We start from the raw sequence: 20,672 nt of genomic DNA on the forward strand, positions 1-20,672 counted from the left end.
GTCTATTGAAAGACCATAGATTCCGTTTTCTTGGTTCTCCTCCACACGGTTGGGGCTTTGTCTGCTCCTCTCCAGACCCCGTGTGGCGGAGTGCTTCACACGGGCCTCATTGTCCCACCTCGTCCTGCTGCCACTGAGACCTCGGTGGCATTGAGCTAGCCACCAGCCTCTCTCTCAAGTCTCGGTTTCCTCTTTGGTAGACTGGGAATTCCACTTACCGGTGACTGGAAAGATAGAAAAGGCAATGTGTGTGGAGCACAGCACCTGATAGGTAGGAGGTCCTCGTGCGAACGGTAAGCCCGAATTAATGCTGATTAATGCCTTTGATGAATCCTTCTGGTTGACTAGATCCCAACTGAAGGCGTAGCTTGAAATCTCTTTCGTTCTAGCTGCCGTGGGCAGTGCTGTAGGCTCTAGCCGAGACCCGTCCTCCCACGGCCCACCGCTACCGCCTGACTGTGTCCGCCCCCCACCAAACTTGCTCTTGAATCACTGCTGCTACAGTGAGCTCGTCCAAACTCAATTCAGAGCATTTATTTACTTTCCCTGCATGAGCCATCTGGCTCTTCACATGCAGGAAAAGTTCATGCTCCTTAATGAGGCTAACAAGACCTGGCGCATCTCTGCCCTCATCACCTGCAGCCCTTCTGGCCCCTCACCCGCTTCCCCAGGGGTGCCTCTGGTGGCCCTTTCCTGGGCTAGCTGGGTTGTCGGACACCCTGCCTTCTCTGTGTCTAAGGCCCAGAACGTCCTGTCTCTTCCCCCTGGGGCTCCAGGCTGCCTGGTAAACTCCTGCTCCATCTTCAAAGCCTGGTTTACAAAGCTCTTCGCTAACCCAACCAAGCAGAGCCAGCCACTGCTGTCCTGAGTCAGGCCACATGCGTGATTGTAAGCTGGGAGGCTTATCTGGCCATAACGTCAGACTGGGCTTGCTAACTCTTGTTTCTTATGTTAATCACTTGGGTATTTATCTACTCTTATTGGATGTTGAGTCCCTTGAAGGTAAGGACAGTAGCTTCCCCTCTTGATTCCCATAGCCTGACCCCAAAGCCCTACACCTGGTGGGCTCTCAGTGACTATCTGGCGACTTGCTTTGGGGAGTCCAGGTAACGGCGATGTCAGTGGGATCGGCCAGGACGGGCTGTGGGGGCGTCTGTGAGAGCGAGAACATTTGGCCTGTTCTTCTCCAGGTGCTCTCTCTAATCCCGAACTCTTCAATTACGGGATGGAAGCATATGAAGCCTTTAAGAAGAGGTCTCTGGCCAGTGACATAACCGATGAACAGAAAAAGGTTCAGGAGGCTGATCTAGTGATATTTCAGGTTTGTTTTCCCCTGATTATTATAATGAATTAGATTCATTCTTTGTACAAGCTCTTTTCAATGACTGAGTTTCACACTTCTAGAAATGGTATTAATATTGTTAGCACATTTGCACACTTATTTATGTCTAGTTGGGTAAAGAGATCCACGTGGCCAGTATTGTTCATTCAAAATCCTGACACCGGGCAGCCCAGGTGGCTCAGTGGTTTAGCGCCGCCTTCAGCCCAGGGCGTGACCCCAGGGTCCTGGGATCGAGTCCTGCATCGGGCTCCCTGCATGGAGCCTGCTTCTCCCTCTGCCTGTGTCTCTGCTTCTCTCTCGGTGTCTCTCATGAATAAATAAATAAAATCTTTAAAAAATAAAATAAAAATCCCGACACCCGGGTAAATAGTGGGAAATTCCCCTTTATCCCCGAAGTCCACAAACCTCTGCATCAGGCAAGTGGAACTGCCTTCATTCCCGTCTGATCCCCACCCTACACAGGCAGAGGCTGCATGAAAACCAGGTTTGTCCACACGAGCATTTATGCAGGTAATTCGGGCCAAATGCAAGTCGTGCCCTAAATATCCTGATCATGAAGATAAAGTCTTCTTTTGTGTCCTTCCTGGCCCTGGTTGCCTCAGCAGCCCACCTTCTGTGCGTCATTCACAAATCGCCACAGGCCAGGACTGCTTCCCTGGGCCCTAGCTCCTGCAGGCTGCTCCCCGCACAGCCAGACCCGCGTGTGCCCATGAGCCAGCCCTGAGCCTGGCAGCAGAATAAACACGTGCGTTTTGGAAGGTGTCGGGTGGACAGAAATCCGAGTCGACTAGGAGAAAGGAATTTATTCTAAGGGCCGTGGGCACCTGGGTCTCCTGGGACCTGAGGACGACCAGCTGGGCTTCAGGGGCCTTGGAACCGAGGCTCGGTCAGCCCTGCGCTCCCCGTCTGCTTGTCACCCGCCGCTGCCGCATGCCGCCTCTGCCCTCGCCCGCTGACCCCAGGGCCTGCAGTCTCCGCATCCGGAGCCCCGGGGGTGGGTCCGATTGGTCCAGATCGTGTGTTTCCAGCGCTGCGTAAGGGCAGGGCATGGGTGAGGGACCAGGACCACCACGTGCCGGGGGGCGAGCGCGTGACCAGTTTGCGGGGGGACCCACGTGGCCAGAGGCAAAGTCCGCGGACCCTTCGTAACCTGAGGCTCCGGGCCGGGAGGAGGGAGCGCCTCGCCGCCTCTGCTGCCGCTGCCTCTCCACCGTCGCTGGCGCCGGGCCTCTCGGGCCTCTCGGGTCCCTTGGGCCTCTCGGGTCCGGGCCCGGAGCTGCCGATGCGGCGGGGGCAGCCGGTTCCCCAGCCGGTTCCCACGTGGCCGCATGCGGTGCGCCGCTGCCCCGGAGGCTGCCCCGGCCCCGCAGAGCCATCCTCGGCCGCCGGTCCTCGCCCCTCCCGGTCGGGCCACGGGGCGCCCACTCGCGCTGGCAGCGCCGGCAGCCGAGGCCTGTTCTTTCGAAGTGGCCTTTCTCCCTGCTCCATTTCACGGCTTTTTCCTCTGCTTTTTCCGCTTCTCCTGATGCTTTGCCCAGAGCGCCTGCATGGTCCGTCTATTGTTCCTCCCGCACAACAGCAAGGAAAGTGTCACTGGTCAGCGCTGCTCAGTGACTGGTCCCCTTCCCCGGCCACGCATCCACTTGCTCCCAAGCTCTGCATCGCGGCCTTAAATCCTCCCCACGATGCCGTCACCTAGTAGCTGGTACGAAGCCCTATCTGCAGACCAGGAAAAGGAGGCACAGAGCGGTTGAGTGATTCGCCAGCATCACACAGCAGCGGGCTGTGTCACCTGAACGTCCCTGCCAAGTCCTGTGTTAGGTTTATAGCAAAAGCACCTGAAACACGGGCTTCCTTCTGCTCGTCACGGGTTATTATGTGTTTGTCTCCCGTCATTCAGGATGATTCGGGACGTAGTGTTAGGGCTTCTATGGGGACCAGGGTGGGCGTTAGGTAGATCGTACTGCTGGGGTATGGAATCCAAGGGTAAGGCCTTGGTCTGTGTCAGAAATCCGGAGCTTCTCAGAACTTCCCTCAGGCTGACTCCAGACGGCAGGTACCCCGGGCACGGAGAGGGCAGACTCTGCTGCGCCCTTCCTCTTGCGCCCCTTGATCGGATCCGTCCCAGGCACTGTAGCCACAGAGCCAACGTCCCCGGCTAGGCCAATGTCCTAGGGCCTCCCACCCGCTCCAGGACCAGCCCGAGGGGCCGTCAGAGGGGGGACACAGAGCCACCCGGAACGGCGCCCAGGACCATTGTCAGCGCTGCCCCACCAGGCCCCACCACACTGCCTGTCTCAGGGTGAAAGGGAGGAAATGCCCAGTCCTGTGCTGCCCCCCACTTGTCCTCACCTGCCCAGCCACCCGGAAGGATTCAATGGTGGGATTGAAACCTGAGCAGCCCGCAGCACCTGTTTCTCCTTGGTATGTGTCCCCAGTTCCCGCTCTACTGGTTCAGCATGCCGGCGATCCTGAAGGGCTGGATGGACAGGGTGCTGTGCCAGGGGTTCGCCTTTGACATCCCAGGATTCTACGATTCCGGTTTCCTCAAGGTACGGATCACTGTGTACTGGGGGGTGAGGGGGGGCATCCCATCAGGTCATGTTTCTAGTTTGCTTATTTGTAAACAGAATACCGATTGAACACCAACTATGGTGTACTTGGGCAAGAAAAGTGTGGTTTCTAAGGTCACGGGGCTTTTGTCTAGCGAGGAATATAGATGCATCCACAACTAGTCACCCACCTGGCCGAGGAAGGCCTGGCCCGGTGCCGCGGGAGGGCCGTGGCGGGCCCCACGGGAGAGGACATCTGCTCCGTGACTCGGAACTGAGCCGCCGGCTGCCTCCTTGCCTCTCGGCTTCAGGATAATGTGACCCTCGTGTTGCAGGGCGAGGATTGCACAGAACCCGGGGGGTGCGCAGTGCACAGTAGCTATGGATTTCTTACTCAGATCATTTCTTACTAAAATAAATAACATTTTAAATTCGGAAAGCCGGGATCCCTGGGTGGCGCAGCGGTTTGGCGCCTGCCTTTGGCCCAGGGCGCGATCCTGGAGACCCGGGATCGAATCCCACGTCGGGCTCCCGGTGCATGGAGCCTGCTTCTCCCTCTGCCTGTGTCTCTGCCTCTCTCTCTCTCTGTGACTATCATAAATAAATAAAAAAATTAAAAAAAAAATTTATAAAAAAAAAATAAATTCGGAAAACCTCAGAAGATAAGTGCACGTAAGGAAACTATAGGGTCACAAGGTCCGTCGTGGATGGTGAAGTCATGCCACCACCGAGGGAGTGGTCCTGGGTGCCAGGGCCTCGCTCAGCCTCACGGCAGCCCCCGCAGCCAGCACCTGGGCCCCACCTGGGTCCCACCTGTCCACACCGGGCATCACCAGCCCGCCGTGCTCCAGGCCGGGGTGCATCAGAGCCCTGGGTCCGCTCGCTCCGGTCCGTCCCCTGTGGCCGCGGGGGGTGGCCGCCACCTGTAGCTGGGCTCGAGCAGGTCACCGCCTGTCGCTCCCGAGGGAACTGACCTCGGACCTCCGTCCTGGGCGTGCTGCACCTTCGTGCCGGCGTCCCGTCTGTTCGTCTCCCCCGGAGGCCGCGCAAACGCGTCTGCTCTCTCCTCCGCAGGATAAACTGGCCCTCGTCTCCTTAACCACGGGGGGCACAGCCGAGATGTACTCGAGGAGCGGCGTCAGCGGGGACTTTCGGTACTTCCTGTGGCCTCTCCAGGTACCCGCGCTCCTCCCGCCCCTCCGGGGCCCTGCCGCTCCCCGGGTCCAAAACAAGCCTGAAACTGAGACCATTGTGACTCCCCCCACACCGAGCAGAAGCAGTTAGAACATTTTGCCCTTTTAAATTTCTTCCTTAGCACCAAAGAAGTCGGCCAACAGGGAAAACTTGTATTTATTACAGTGACAGCCTTTGAATCTCCTGGGTGGAAGCTCAGCCGAACCTGCTTAGCTGACATCTGCCCTGCAGCAAATCGAGTCACCCCGAGTCACCCCACGTGTGCACTGAGCACAGGGAGGCCGTCCGCATCCCCTGGCAGTGCCCTGGCAGGAGGCCCCCAGGGCCAGCGTTCCTGATGGCCTCACACCCACCACCCCCTGGAGGCTGTGCCCGTCCCCAGGGCCCACACCCCTCTCCGGGCTCCCGGGACTCGGGGCTCGGGGCCTGCTCTCGGGGGGATAGCATCCTGCCTCTGCACTCCCTGGGCCGTCCCTGGACGGGGGGTGGGGGGCAGAGCATATGCCAGCAGGCCGGGGTGTCCCCGGGTCAGGCACCCCTGCTGAAGGCCCAGGAGCGGGCTCCGGTCAGGTGGCCACATCCTGGGCACCTGGAAACTGAGATGTAAACCCTTCTTCTGGGATTGTCACGAAGGCACGTTTGTCCAGGGAGGAGGAGGTGACACATTCAGCAGTTGTGACCTGCTTTAAAAATGGAGATCATGACCTGTGGGCCTCTCGCCCCGCTGACTTGCCCCCTGGTAGGGCAAGCCTGGGCAAAGCTGTGGGTTTTAAGGGGAGGAGTGCAGAGAGGGGAGATTGAGGTTTCTGGAAAAACATTGTCTTCTTTGAAAGGAGACGGGATGGTGATCCCATTCAGGGACGCTCCGCTGAAGACAGTGGCAACTTACAGGCCTCGACCTCCTTCTCCACAGCTCAGCTAGTCTCTTAGGGCTTGTTAGCCACGCTTAAATTCTTGTTTTTAAAACAGCTTCGTATTTTTTTTTTCATTTTTCAGAAGTACATATTATTAAAAAAGAGTGAGGCCATAAAATATAAAAACGGAAAGTCCTCTTAATTCCTCCCTTAAAAATAATGACTTTTAATAATTGGATGTATTTCTTCCTGGCCCATACATATTTTTATATGCCTGTATTTTATTTTTAGGGTTATCATGTGTATGTTTTTACATAAATGGTATACCACAAACACTGCTTCATTTTTCTTATTATATTTAGTCAACACATCTCAAAACACCATACATGGACACAATAGCTAGAATAATGTCATAGCATTCCAGAATAATCCATCGTATGAATGTACCATGATTCACCTAAGCATTCAAAACCATAAGGAGTACTGCCTGAGTCAGATGCAAAGATTACAGATTAATCTCAGGATCTGAAATTTCCAGCTGCCCAGAGTTCCATGTCTCACTCGTAAGGGCCCACGTCATGAGGTTATAGGGCAGTTCAGTTGTCTTAGGTTACCTAGTAGCAGCAGTCAAGTTGTGCTCTTATTTTTGGAAGGCTTATTTCCGGGCCATTTTCCCCCCTTTTAATCCTCTAACTGAACAACATGTAAAGGATGCGGCTTCTGATCGGTTCTCTGCTGTCTTTGTGGCCACAGCATGGGGCGCTGCACTTCTGTGGATTTAAAGTCCTCGCCCCGCAGATCAGTTTTGCCCCTGAGATCGCTTCTGAGGAAGAAAGGAAGGCCATGGTGACATCCTGGGCGCAGAGGCTGAGAACCATCTGGGAGGAGGAGCCCATCGACTGCTCGCCTCCTTGGTACTTCGGGCAGTGACCCTTCGTGCCGCGTCCGCGTCGCGGGAGCTGCAGGCACCGGCAAAGAGGAGATGACCCTGTAATAAAACGAAATCACAACAAAGCGAACTGGATACGTTTGATGTCAGGTGGGACCGAGCGTCCCACCCCCAGACCCAGCCTGTCAGCCGTCGCTGCTTACACCGATCCTCCCCCGACTGACAGTATCATTCACCAGGCTCGCTTGGCTCCTCTGATGTCTTTCCATCTTCCTGTGTTCAACCTTCGTGGGTAATCTTGTTTTCAAACAGCTCTCCTGGCGTGGCATAGTTTTTTTTTTCTTTTGCCTTATTTCATAACTCAACTTGGGAATTTCTGGTTTTTCATAGAAAGGTTTAATCTTTCCTAGCTAAGTGCTTTAGTGCCGTGTTTGGACTTTATTTCTTCCATCTCTCTCTCTCTCTTTCTTTTTTTTACTTGCATGCATGATGGCTGTGAAGTTTTCAGTGAACAGCTGGTTAACGTGCATGTAAAATCATCGGGTCGGGGGGAGGCTTACCAGGAAAGTCTCCCAGCGTCGCTCCCATGGCTTCCCCTCCCTGCACATGTGTTTGAGTGGCTCTACTAGTAATTACCCTGGGGCAGAGGCATGGGTAGCGGAAGGGTCTCCCTAAAAGCAGGTTTAAGAGATTAAATGTGTTTCTCCTCCTTATCGTCATCACTTCCGAGGATGGAGCCCCTTCCTGGGCGCAGGGGCCCTCCTTCCTTAGCGTCCCTGGTGCCACCCACCATCCCCTCGTCGGGCTGGCCACTCAGCTGCCCCCCGGCTCCTCATGACACTCCCTCATGCTGGCTCCCTCATCCTTGAGCACCCTGTCCCCTGCTTTGCTGCCTCCTTCTCTTCCTCAGCACCTCTAAACCCTTTCCCATCCACCTTCCCTTCCTCCCATTTTCCCGCTGGTGCACTGTCACACACGTCTCCGTGTGCATCTCCTTCCTCTTCCTCTGAATCTCCACAGCCTTCCCCACCAAGCACTCCCTCAGAGCCACCATCCCTGGATGCTCAGCCTTCAGGGTGTTCCTTCCTAACTCTTTTTTTTCAACACTGTTTTCTTCTAGTTTTTTGTTTGTTTGTTTTGGTTTGGGTTGGGGTTTTTTTTGGAGCCCTCCTCAAACTCCTCTTCACAGCAATCTTCAGATTCTCTTTCTAGGGCATCTTCATCTTCAGATTCCTTTTCAGGGTCACCTTTGGACTATTTTGAAAGCCATTCCCTTCAGGGTCTTTTTTTGAGGCTCCTTTGAGACTGTTCTCATCAGACTTTTGGACCTGCCTTCTTCAGACTCTTTTGGGACCATGTCTTTAGCATCTTTTTCAGAAGCATCTTCAAAATCTCCCCCATTTCCTCATTCTTCAAATATCTTTCCACGTGTAGATTCTTCGCATGTCATGTTAGTTGTAGCTTCTTGAGCTTTCATCCTGGATGTGCTCGGGTGCTCAGGAAATGCCTTACCCGAGAAAGGCTCGACTTTTGGAGCCAAGATGGAAGTTGAACACTGACCACGTCCATTGGCCTTGGGACACTGTAGAAAGATTTCCCTTCTCAGCCATTCCTTCTTTCTTCCTGGGGTCTTCTCATCCTGGCCATCTTAGTCCCAGGCCATGTTGAGACAGGGATTCGATGGCCACCATGCCACCTTCCATCGAAGGTTTGAGTGCACAGATAGCTTCCTCAAGACATCTGGGTGTCTGTCAAAGAGAAGGCGCTTCCTGATTTGCCCAAGCTTTGAACATTCTCCTCCAAGGTTTTCTCTGACCTTGATTAGCACCAGTGGGCCATCCTCAAAATCCATAGGATGAAACACTTCAGTGATGACGACTCCCCCACAAGGACAGTCCAGCTGCATTTATTACAGGGCCAACTCCTGCCTGTGCTGCTTGTGCCTCTTGCTTTCTGATGCCTCCTTAGCTACCTCAGTATGTGATTTCTAGCTTCTAATTTCATCTTCATCCAAAAGCATTATTGCACAATCCAGATTCCCTCTTCAAACAACTGCAGAGCCCATCTGCTGTAACATTTTGTAACATCTTTGTAAAACTTGACCACAAAGTCTGTCTGAGGATCTCATAATCGTGCCAAGATAGGCAGAAGTGGTATAAATGCCTCCACTGTGATGTCTGTAGGCAAACCCGTTGCATTTGTGTTTGCAGTTCTGTCTTCAACATGAAGCCTCTTTTTTCTCCTCTTTTCAAGATCAGTGGGTTTGAGGGTACTTTCCACAGAGGTTTCTTAGCGTTGCTCGCATCTCTTGTATGTTTGCCATGGAGCCAGATGTGCCATCGTTGAGAGGCCATAATTAGCCTGATACGCTGTGATAAAGTCTCGAGATCTTAGGCCAAACCGCTGTGTCTCCAGGGTGTCAGCCAGCTGCTACCCGAAAGGTAGGATTTCTCCACCAGGATCCTTGGTGCCTCTGTATGGTTCTCCATTCACAATTGCTTATTTGCACATTCCTCATCCGGGTACACTTGACCGTGAACAACACAGGCTTGAACTGCATAGGTCCACTGATACATGAATTTTTTTCCCATAAATACATTGGAAAACGTTTTGGAGATTTACAATTTGCAAAAACTTAACGGGTGAACTGAGTAGCCTAGAAATACTTTAAATTTTAAGAAAAATGTATTATTGTAAGAATACAGTAAATGCATATAGAAAATATGTGTTAATGGACTTTATATGTTATCAGTAAGGCTTCTGGTCAACAGTAGCCATTAATAGTTCAACTTTGCCGGGGTCAGGAGTTGCACACAGACTTTCAGCCACCTGTGGGGGTCATTGGCATCCCTGGCCCTGCATTATTCAGTTGTCCTGGCCTGAGTTTTCTGCCTTGCTGGTTGCAGGCTCTTAGGCAAGCAAGGAGGGCTGGGCTCACTCCCACCTCACCTCAGTGCTGCCAAAGTCCAAGGCCTGGAATCTTTTTTGTATTTTCACTGTGCTTGTCTTTCTATTGTGGCACTATTTCCCCAACAGACTCTGCCTCCAGAATCTCAAAGTTGCTGATCCTTGGACAATTCTACTCGACTGTCCCAGGCATTGATTCAGCACATCATCAACTGAGTTCATGCCCCTTCCCACACCCCCCGTCACCACTGCTTAAGTGACAGGAACATTCCTCTGATGTCGGGCCCCAAGTCTGGGCCTCACCTGGACTACCCACAATCAAGCATCCTGTCTTGCTGATTCCACCTTCTACTTAATGTTTCATTCACCCATTATTTCCATCAGTGATTCCATCATGCTAATCCAGGATACCATGCCTGGATTATTGCAAAACCACCTACGTAGTTTTCACATTTGTCCCTTACAACCCATTTTCTACAAGATGCATCAAGCACACTTTAAGTGTGCAGATGTGCATGCACACACACATACACACAGCTCCTGCCACTCCTGAGGCCTTTTGATCCTTCATGGGCTTGTCCTGGCTTTTGGGAAACAGCTAGAATCCTTGAGCTGGTCTGTGAGGTATGGCATGTGACCCTGTCCCCCATACAGGCTTTCTGGCTACTCTGTGTCTATGTCCCAGCCATACCTGACTTCTCCACCTACCAAGGATCCATCTCTGTCCTAGTACATGGGCCGCTCCCTCCAGCAGGAATGTTCACCCCATCTCGTTACCCATGCCACCTCCCATGTCACTTAAGGAAGCCCCCCACAGTCCCTTGGATGGAGCTGGATGTCCTGCCCTATGCCTAGTACTTCTGCAAAAAATACCTCTGTGTGGGGCACCTGGGTGGCTCAGTCAGTTAAGTGTCTGACTCTTGATTTTGGCTCAGGTTGTGATCTCAGAGTGGTGGGATTGAGTCCCATGTTGGCTTTGAGCTGAACGTGGAGCCTGCTTGAGATTCTCTCCCTCTCCCTCTGCCCCCACCCCCAATGTGCATGCACAGTCTTTCTATCTCTCTCTCTCAAAAAAATATCTGTGATATTTTGCTTACTTGAGAAACAGGAGGACATTTTCATACACACTTCAAATACTGGATCCATCTGATTGTCTCTGTCACTAGACTACTGGCCCCGTGAGAGCCAGGATGGGACTAGTCTTATGTAAGCTGTGTCAGTGTGGGGCGCCCCCATCCCGAGAGGTGTTCCCTGAGTACTTGTTGGAAAAGTGAAGTCTCCTCCCTGCGTGCACCCGGCCCAGGCCCAGGGCCCCAGGCTGGATCGCAGGCCACAGTCTGGCTCTCAGCAAGACCAGCTGTCCCGTGGTGACTGCATCCCTGCACACACCAGGGGGAGAGAAAGCATGGTCACGTGCCTGGACCTCATTGCTTACCTCTTGGCTTCTTTGAAACAGGCCCCTGGCTCTTGATGGGGGTTGTAGTTTGGGAATGGCAGGCAGCCCCAGGAGAATTTCCCTGGAGAGCTGTCTTCTGTGTCTTCACTGATGCCACTGGGATGCATTCAGGCAGCAAGAACTTTGGCTCCTCCTCCCTCACGTCCAGTGGCTGCCGCTGCCACAAGTATGACGGGTGGACAGGGAGCAGCACCAGCCTTTAGAGCCACATTCTGCCTCTGGGTGTGGTTGCTGGACCCCCGAATCCCTTAAGGCGGGAAGCAGATGGGCACTGCAAGGTGTGTGAAGTCACCGACTCTAAATGTCAGAGGGGTGGATTCTCTAACCAGCCAGGGGATGCTGAGTACGCTGCTGACTTTTAACATCTCATTGCTGAAATATTAAAAACATGGCATCAGATCCCTGGGTGGCGCAGCGGTTTGGCGCCTGCCTTTGGCCCAGGGCACGATCCTGGAGACCCGGGATCGAATCCCACGTCGGGCTCCCGGTGCATGGAGCCTGCTTCTCCCTCTGCCTATGTCTCTGCCTCTCTTTCTCTCTCTGTGACTATCATAAATAAATAAGAATTAAAAAAAAAAAACAAAAAACAAAAAAAACATGGCATCCACAGAGCAGCAGGAATTGCTGATAAAAGAAAAAAAAAAAAAAACCGCCAGGAAATGAGCACAATCACATCAATGGCAAGGCAACATTTTTCTTCGGAGCGCGGGGGCCCTATTTTGGATTCAGGAAGTTAGTCCTCTTTAGTCATGAGAGTTGGGTCCCACACCTAGTTTGGGTGGAGGAGACAAACTTGTGTCAGGATATTGGGAGTAGTTCTGGCAGCTGGAGAGTGTGGGAGAGGAAACTAGGCACAGGTCCCAAGAGGAGGATGTGAGCCCCGGGACAGGGATGGAGGAGAGAGCTCGAGCAGCTCGGAGGTGGGGAAGACAGCGTGGGGCAGCGCGGCCAGTCCCAGGCAGCCCCCAGCCATCCCCATACCATGTGTGCTCCTGTTGGCTATGCCCCTAAAGGAAAATTCTACTGCAGGCAGGACCGGAGGGCTTGAGATGCTAGGATTGCAACAGGCCGAGAGCACTCTGCCCCTGACCCTATAGGCTCTGCGCTGCCCAGAGTGCCCTGCAGCAAATATCAGGAGCTACAAACACAACCAGAGCTCTGACCAGGAATTTACTGTGAAAGGAAATATATTTGAGAGTGAACTTAATTTTCTCAATTAAATGTTTGCCTTTTTTTTTTTTTAAGCAGTGTTAGTTCTGACAAGGAGTAATGGGCTAACATGTATTGGATGCTTCATATACACCGGGGGCTGATATACATTCTTTATGTGTATTATTAGCTCCTTTAATCCTCATAATGTCCCTATGAGCAACTACCATTGCTGTCTCCACCTCACATATGAGGAAACTGAGGCAAAATTAGATTAAGATACTTGCCCAAAGGTCACAGCTATAGAGAAGCAGAAGTAGGATTTGAACCCAGACCATCTGGTTCCTCTCCGGAAGCAACCTAACCGCCCACGATCAGGGTAATGACGAAGGACACCATGGTCATCCATGGGGCTATTAGGATGGCAGGGGTCTCGAACAGTCACCTTTGCCTTTCCCACCTCTGTTTCTGTTTCTTCTGGCAACACCCTGATTTTCCTCTGGGAATCATGCCCTTTCACCAAGCCACGTGGCCTTGATGGGGATGACATCTCCTCAGTACCTGAGGTGGCACCTGATGGACCTGATCAGTGTTCTGAGCCCCAGACAAGACAAGCCAGGCATTGAGATTACACTCGGGAATTCACTGATTCTACTGGGAAAGAGGACACTTGTCTTGCTTGGACTTGGAGCTGTGACCATGTAAATGGGCCAAGGGCCATGACATAGAGAGCATTGGCCTGAAGGTGAAGCTGACACTTAGGGAGGCTCATCGTCACTGTATAAAGAGCCAGCTTCCCAACGACATCCTGTGAACACCTGGAGCCATCCTCATCCGAAGCTGAAGTTTCTTTCTTCAGTTCTTCAGTCATGCAAGGTAATACATCGCCCCTTTTGCGTACATGGCGTTATCACCACTGCAGTTAGAGCAATCCTAAAGAATCCAACAAGTATCTCCATGAAAACATGAGCTACTCCAGGGAAAACAAAACAGATTCATTTTGGATTCTGGTTACGAGGACATAGGAACATACATAGAGGTATATAAGATTAGAATAAAATATATGCTGATGAACAAGGGAGAAGATGGAGACTCTGCCCTTGTGGGGATCTACAGGAGGCAGCAGACGGCAGTACAGAGTCCTGAGGTCAGTCTCAGTTCTGCGCCTAATTGACTTGACCAAGCTGATCAACTTGGGCCTCAGTTTCCCCATCTTTGAAAAAAAGGGGACTCTGGCTTCCTTAGTTAACCCCGCCTAATGTGAAAGATTCCCGTAGACCCTCGGTCCAGTCATATTGTGATCTTTTTTCCTGAGGTCCCAGAGAATGTCTGAAATACCGCCTGGGATCCCCAGTGGTCTTGGGGCTGATCCAGACTCAGACCAGTTTGTCTGATTTCTGTTCTTTCTCAGTGTTTCTTTCCATAAGCGGGATGGATGCTTTGAAATGTGAATCCATTTGGTCATTTGTTTCGTTAAAATGTGTTAAGGACAAAGTTTATCAGGAATCTGGACCTGTGTCTCTTGAATTCCTATATCACTGATGGAAGGGCTGTATTTTGTCTGACCCCTCCCAGCAGGAGCTGGCAGTGTGGAGGATTTTAGGGCAATGTCATAAAATTTACAGACGGGTAAACTGAGACTCACAGAGTTGAAGTAACTTGACTGGGTTCCCCCACTACAAGGGCAGAGCTGAGGCTCAAACCAAAGCAGCACTTCGCCGACTTTGGGCTCAGAACCACTCAGGTTAGGGAACTGTGCCCAGGGGGTCGGGGTAGGGGAAGCAGCACTGAACAGATGCCATTTTTAAGAAATGACCCTACAGGCAAGTTCATAGAAAAAGAAAAGTCTGAGCTGAGGCCCCCTGCTCAGTAAGGACCTAACATATTTTTGGGTCAAGGATTCTTTTGGCAAGTATCTGGTTGAGGCTGAAAACCCCACTGAGACTTTCGTTTCCTGCTCTGTGGTAGGTAAGATTTCTGAAGGGCCTTCCTGCAGCAGAACTTCTAGAGGCCAGAAAAATCACACCAAACACACTCTGAAATGCATTCCTGAGATCATCGGAGACCAAGGGACGCGTTCAAGTGTATGGCCAGCCCTCTCCGTCCCTCCCCTCCCCCACCAGCCTTGCTCCACCGCAACCAAACCCCAACGAGTGGCTGCCAGCAGAATGACAAGCAAATGCCAAGGCTTAGGCTGCCCCAGGGTCAAATGCTGAGAGCAATACTCTAGCGAGAAGGAGCAAGAGACAGAAGTGGGTCCGTGCAACGTGGGCACTTGGGCTGAGACCTTGCATAAACGGGGCCACTTGTGAGAAGTTGAGTAGAAGATGACATCAGCCCTCGCCGGGAGGCAGGAAGCTAACCCATCTCCCTCTCAGCTCTCCTGTCTTATAGGATTTGGGAGTGGGATTTGGTCTACCCACATTTACTGAGTAGGGGAAATCTGTGTCAATAAAGTGGCCCCAAGTGATGACAACCCTCGGTTCAGGAAGAATTAAACAGCAATTTGGAGAAAAACCATCATGTCATGCTGTCAGGGTTCTCCTCGATTACACTCCGTCCAATAGGAGCCTCCTAAACCTGCCGAACCTAGGAGGAAATAAGCCATCACGGCTGAGAACAAGCAGGAACACTGAGCAAGAGAGTTTATCCCCCGTGAGGTTCAAATGTCAGCATTAGGAGATGCATAACGCAGAGTAACAAAGTACAAAGTCTTTAAAGAAGCAGAAATGGAAGCAAACAATATAGAAGAGAGACATTCAGAAGTGACCAGATAGATTTGTAAAATCAGCGAAGAGGTTAAACGGTAGATTTAGACATAGATGAAGAATGAGTGAAATGAATCAGGGAGCCGAAAGATAGCTGTGGACAAATAAGGAACGAAATGGAAAGGATAAAAGATAGATTCATGAGACATAAAGAACAGAGTAAAAAGCTACATTTTTTTGTTTGTTTTGTTTTTAATTTTTATTTATTCATGATAGGCACACAGTGAGAGAGAGAGGCAGAGACACAGGCAGAGGGAGAAGCAGGCTCCATGCACCGGGAGCCCAACGTGGGATTCGATCCTGGATCTCCAGGATCGCGCCCTGGGCCAAAGGCAGGCGCCAAACCGCTGCGCCACCCAGAGATCCCAAAAGCTATATTTTTAATTGGGTTTCTTGAATGAGAAAATGGGGAAGTATCATAAGTTCAAAATATACAGTATCTGGGAATGTCCCAGAGTTGATGAAAGACATTAGCACCACGGACCTCGTAAGTGCCACATGTCTCAAGCAGGGTAAGTAAAAGAAAAGCTGGACACGGAATAGCATCGTGAAACTGCCTGGCACAAAAGAAAAATGGAAACAACCGATCATCTACAGAGGGACAACGCACCTAACATCTCATTTCCCAACAGCAGCAACGTAAACCAGAAAACAGGGCCTCAGTATCATCAACACATGGCAAACAAAGGTAACTGCACATCAAAACCTCTATTTCGATTACTAGAGTAAAATAAAGACATTTCACCAAACCAAAAAAATACAGTTTGCGTGAACAGACATTCCTTAATGTCTGAGAGTCTCATGGCTCATGAAGGGCAACGACTCCAGACAGAAGGAAGAAGGCTTGGAACACAACAGGAAACGAGGAGCAAGGAAAACAGTAAACTGGGGTGAAGCTAGACAAACAATGACCGTGGTGGACGATAATCATCCAGCCTGACTCACAAGGTTGAGAAGAGCTAAATGAGCTAAAATGCTTGATGAAAATGACCTATAAAGTAGAGAGTGTAATATAAATTAGAGGAACCAACTTTAGAAAATGTGCTGCGTAAAACCGAGCATTTACACATTTTACTACTCATCAAAAAATAATTAATTATGGCTACCCTCATCAAGGCGCAGACACTTCCTAATCATAAGTTGAGTAGGAGGGGGATCCCCGGGGGGCTCAGCAGTTTGGCACCTGCCTTTGGGGTTTGGCACCCGCCTTCAGCCCAGGGCATGATCCTGGAGACCCGGGATCGAGTCCCACGTCGGGCTCCCTGCATGGAGCCTGGTTCTCCCTCTGCCTGTGTCCCTGCCTCTCTCTCTCTCTCTCTCTCTCTCTCTGTCTCTCATGAATAAATAAATAAAATCTTAAAAAAATAAAAATAAAAAGTAAGTAGGAAAATAACGGTCACAGAATATCACTTAAACCAAGTATAAAAACATGTCACGTGGAGGAATTATAATGGAATGTTCAGAATAGTAGCACGAGGGGAAGGGGCGGGCACACAGGTCTTTAAAGGTGTGTTTGTTAAATTAGATGGTAGGTGCTTGCATATTCAATTTACTGTCCTTTGTATTTGTTTATATTTATATGACGTTCCTCTTGCATGCGGTAGCTCCGGCTCACACTCTGGCGTGTGGCTCTAGTTGCGATCCGTCCCGCACAGAGGGCATCTGCCGTTTTCGCCTTCCAGAAGGATGAGGAGCCTCCCGGGCCCTTCCGAAACGCTGGCGTCCGCGGCAGGGCGGCGAGGAGAGGACACGGGCTCCGGCACGGCCCGGGCCTGGTCTCGGCCGCAGCACACCCGGGCATCGGGTGGCAGGTGGGCTGTGGCCGAGGCCGCCCGACATGACGCGCCTGGAGAAGAACAGCTCACTGGGTTCTGACGATCAGGCTGGTACTCGTCAGGGTTCAGCACACCGCACCAAGTCTCTGTCTTCCCAAGAACAGGGGAAAAACCCCTCACCCGGAATAACCAAACTATATGATAGTTTATTGAAGTCTGCTTGCTTCATCCTGAGAAGACATGGTTTATTCCACTGTATTTTCTAATTGTAAAATCCAGTGAAAGTGGACTTTGCCAATTACCACTTCAAACAGTGTCTAACGAATGAACGCATGCATGTGGAATCAAAAAAGAGACGGGAATGTTCTAGCCCTGTTTGCTGAGAATGATCTCCGATTTGCTCGGGAGTGAGAAGACCTAGGGGAGGCATATTTCCCCCCAAGATCTCTCCGTAGCCCCAGATTCTTCAAGGATGAGTTAAAACAGATGGAGGGGGCAGCCCCGGTGGTGCAGCGGTTTGGCGCCGCCTGCAGCCCGGGGTATGATCCCGGAAACCCGGGATCGAGTCCCACATCGGGCTCCCTGCATGGAGCCTGCTTCTCCCTCTGCCTGGGTCTCTGCCTCTCTCTCTCTCTCTCTGAATGAATAAATGAATAAATCTTAAAGCAGATGGAGGCTATAAGAAGAGGCTATAAGATCTCCGGTCAGAGATCTAATTGAGGAGCAAGAGAAGATTCAAGAAGCCAATCTGGTGATATTTCAAGTTTATTTTTCCTCTTATTTAATATGTTTAATGTCTCCTAAGATATCACATAAACCGGATCCCTTCAGACTGCAGTGAGTGCTAAGTACCACACATCGACTTAGTAAAGAGCGTCAGGACATGGTGCCCACACATCTGACTGCTACACCCAGAGCCACGAGGATCACAGACTTTAAATCCCGAGACTCCAGGCTAAATAGGGCGAGAGGGCCCTTTGTGCCCTGTGGTGGCTCAAGGACGTTCTCTGCGTCCCACCCCTGCCCCTTCCATGGGCCAGGCTGTCGGCCAGCTTGGACCTGGCATTGCCGGGCCAAGACTATCAAGGTCACCTGGGTTCACAACAAGTGATCCACCTGACGAGTCCGGCGGCCTGAAGGAAAGTCCTCCGATGATTGTCACAGCTCTTTCTGTTTGTTTTTTATTTAACATGGTTCACACATGGATCGGTGGCCTGAGTGAGTCAGCACTTTCCCAAAGTATCGATTCTAATCACACGGCCTGGCGAGATTCGGAGCGGTGAAGCCGCTGACCCTGTACCGCAGGGTCCTCCTTGTGCACCTGCGCCTGCAGAGAGCGGACGGGCCCCCAGAGGCCCTGGGTCTACACGGAGGCAGAGCGGAGCTCCTGGACCTGACAGTTGGATGCTCTCAAGCACTCGGGTCACGCCTAAGCGGCGGAGACAGCAGGCTGTGCATTTGCTTCCCTCTAGTGGCAGGTCCCGGCGTGAGCCCCGGACGCTGTCCTCTAACCCTGGACGGATGGGTACCTTCCCCCTTCCCTCCTGGTGAAGGTTCCCGGACACCTAGCCCGGAAGGTAAGCTCATTTTGTCATTGGACACTGACCATAACAGTGGCCGATGTTTATAGGATGCTGAGTCTGTGCTGTGCGCCGTGTTACAGACCTTACAGAAGAGTGTCATCCAGTCCTTGGTAGGTACCATGAGTAGGGTCCCTGTAGACAGAGGGAAAGGAGGCGGCCCAGTCACACCCCAGGTCCGCTGCCAGAGCACAGGCTCTTCCCGCACTGCAAGGGGAGCCTGAGATCCGTGCAGCCCCTCACACGTGGTCCCCGCCTGCAAGCAGAGTATCTTGCGTGGCCCACTCCCAGTATCGACCCGTAGGCGGTCAGTGTGAACGCCTAGGTGGAGGCATCTGTGGGCACACAGAAAAGTCTCAGGCAAGTAGATCAATCCAGGAGAGGAGCGTAGCCTTTGCACGGGTCGGAACCATAGCGCTTCAGAACTCAGATCCCGTGCAGGACGGCCAGCAGCTTATTATTCCAGGAATGGAAAAGGGAAGGACCCATTGTGCGCTCTGTCCTGGGCTCTCCCTTGACAGGACCCTTGATCTGGGCAGACGACAGCCCTCACGGAGCCAGTGCCCGGCACGGCAACCAACAGTCTTCCTTGGACGTCACAGAAAGAGGTTTCGCTGGGGGACCTCATCAGTGGGCACGTCGGCCACGGCTCCCCTGGGATCGGAGGAGGGAGACAGCCCGGTTGATGTCGAACCTCTCTGATCTGCTTGTTGAAAGAGGCCGGCTCGAAGGCTGCTGAGTAGTCACCAGCTCCCCTAGATGGAGTAGAGATGAGCTGTGCGGACAGGGTTCCCGGCAAGCCCCAGCGTTCGTTTCTGGCTGACTGGGCTGCAGTTTGGCCAAGTGCACCTCCTTTGGGGTTGCCATTGCCAGGGCCCCCCGTGCTGGTTCAGCGCGCAGCTGTCCCCAGGGGCTGGTTGGACAGGATGCTTGCCAGAGCTTGTCTTTCGAGCCGCCAAAATGCTGTGGATCTGGCTTCCTTCAGGTTTGTGCTCAGGAATACTTGGGTTAGACGTTCCGTAAAACGAGAATCCCTACGGGTTTTTTTTTTTTTTTCCATCTTTTCAAGTTAAACCTCCAATCTACTAAATAAGTTTATTTTATATCCGATAAATGCTTATCAAGCAATTATGTGCAATGCTGGTCCCTTAAATACCTACAGATGGGGAGCACACGGGCCACGTTCTAAATGAATTGCTCACCTGGACGGGGTACACACAGGTGCGCGGGTAACCACCACGTGTGGCGGGGAATGTCCGTTTGCCTCCGTCCCCCAAGGATACAGACCTACACTTGCTGTCCAGGGTTGTTATGGACACCTCGTGTGGGATGTCACTCTGCCCTTTGATGAGTGCTTGCTTTGCCCCAGGATGAACTAGCCCTCGGTCCATTGACCGCGGAAGGAGCAGCAGAGATGCCCCCTGAGCAGGGCCAGGGAGCCAAGCGCTGCACCCTGGGGTCCCCGCAGAGGCCCTGGCTTTCTCCCTGCAGCTGTGGCTCAGGGCCCCGCCGTGCCCACCTCCGCCTCCCCCCCACCCCAGGCACAGCGCCAGCCCTGGGGGGTCCCTGAGAGCACCTGGGCCCTGGAGCTGCAGGTGTGGGAGACGGTGAGCTGGCTTGCCCTGTTTAGTCTCGGCCTGGTGCTGCTGCCGGTGCCTCCAGGGAGGCTGCCCGAGCACAGTCGCTGGCTCTTCTCCGACGGGGCCCAAGCAGAGCCTGTTTTCTGCTGTTTGCCAAATGGATCCACGTTTGCAGAGGTGGCAACGCAGGCGCTGGACCCCAAGGATGCCCCGGTCGCAGGTGTGTGAGCCAGGTGCTTGCATCCTAGAGGGCGGGCATGCGGGATGCTCATACAGAACCTGGGGTGCTCGTACGGGACACCAGGCCCGAGCCCTGCACCTGCTTAGGAAGGAGGTGCGCTGATGCTTCTGAGGCCTGGAGGCCTGGAGTTCGGGGCTGCTCTGCACGGGCAGCGGCTTCCCTCTTGCCCGGTGCCCACCCGCCGACTGCGAATCAGACCCAAGGCGGCTGGCTCACTGGAAAACCTGTGTATCCGGTGCCTTTTGGCCTTCGACTGAAGGGCGTTGGTTTAGCTAACTGGCCCCTAACCGTGCTGGAAAGGCGTTGGGGCGTTGGTTGCTCGGAGGCCGTGGCAGGGGACAGCTTCTAGCCAGTTCTTTTCTTTTTCTTTTTCTTTTTTTTTTAA

At 52.4% G+C, this 20,672-nt stretch overlaps 1 protein-coding gene across 1 annotated transcript in view; it reads left to right on the plus strand.

Moving 5' to 3' along the window:
- NQO2 (N-ribosyldihydronicotinamide:quinone reductase 2) overlaps positions 1-9,555 on the plus strand; it is a 20,649-nt gene extending 11,094 nt beyond the window's left edge. Inside the window, exons 4-7 of the mRNA XM_038584030.1 lie at positions 1,191-1,321; positions 3,781-3,894; positions 4,969-5,070; positions 6,696-9,555. Of these exons, the coding sequence (XP_038439958.1) occupies positions 1,191-1,321; positions 3,781-3,894; positions 4,969-5,070; positions 6,696-6,872 (524 nt within the window). The 3' untranslated portion in view covers positions 6,873-9,555. The remainder of the gene's footprint in view (positions 1-1,190; positions 1,322-3,780; positions 3,895-4,968; positions 5,071-6,695) is intronic.
- The last annotated feature ends 11,117 nt before the right edge of the window (positions 9,556-20,672 follow it).

Source organism: Canis lupus, chromosome 35, assembly GCF_011100685.1.
Source record: "Canis lupus familiaris isolate Mischka breed German Shepherd chromosome 35, alternate assembly UU_Cfam_GSD_1.0, whole genome shotgun sequence".
Lineage (NCBI taxonomy): Eukaryota > Metazoa > Chordata > Mammalia > Carnivora > Canidae > Canis > Canis lupus.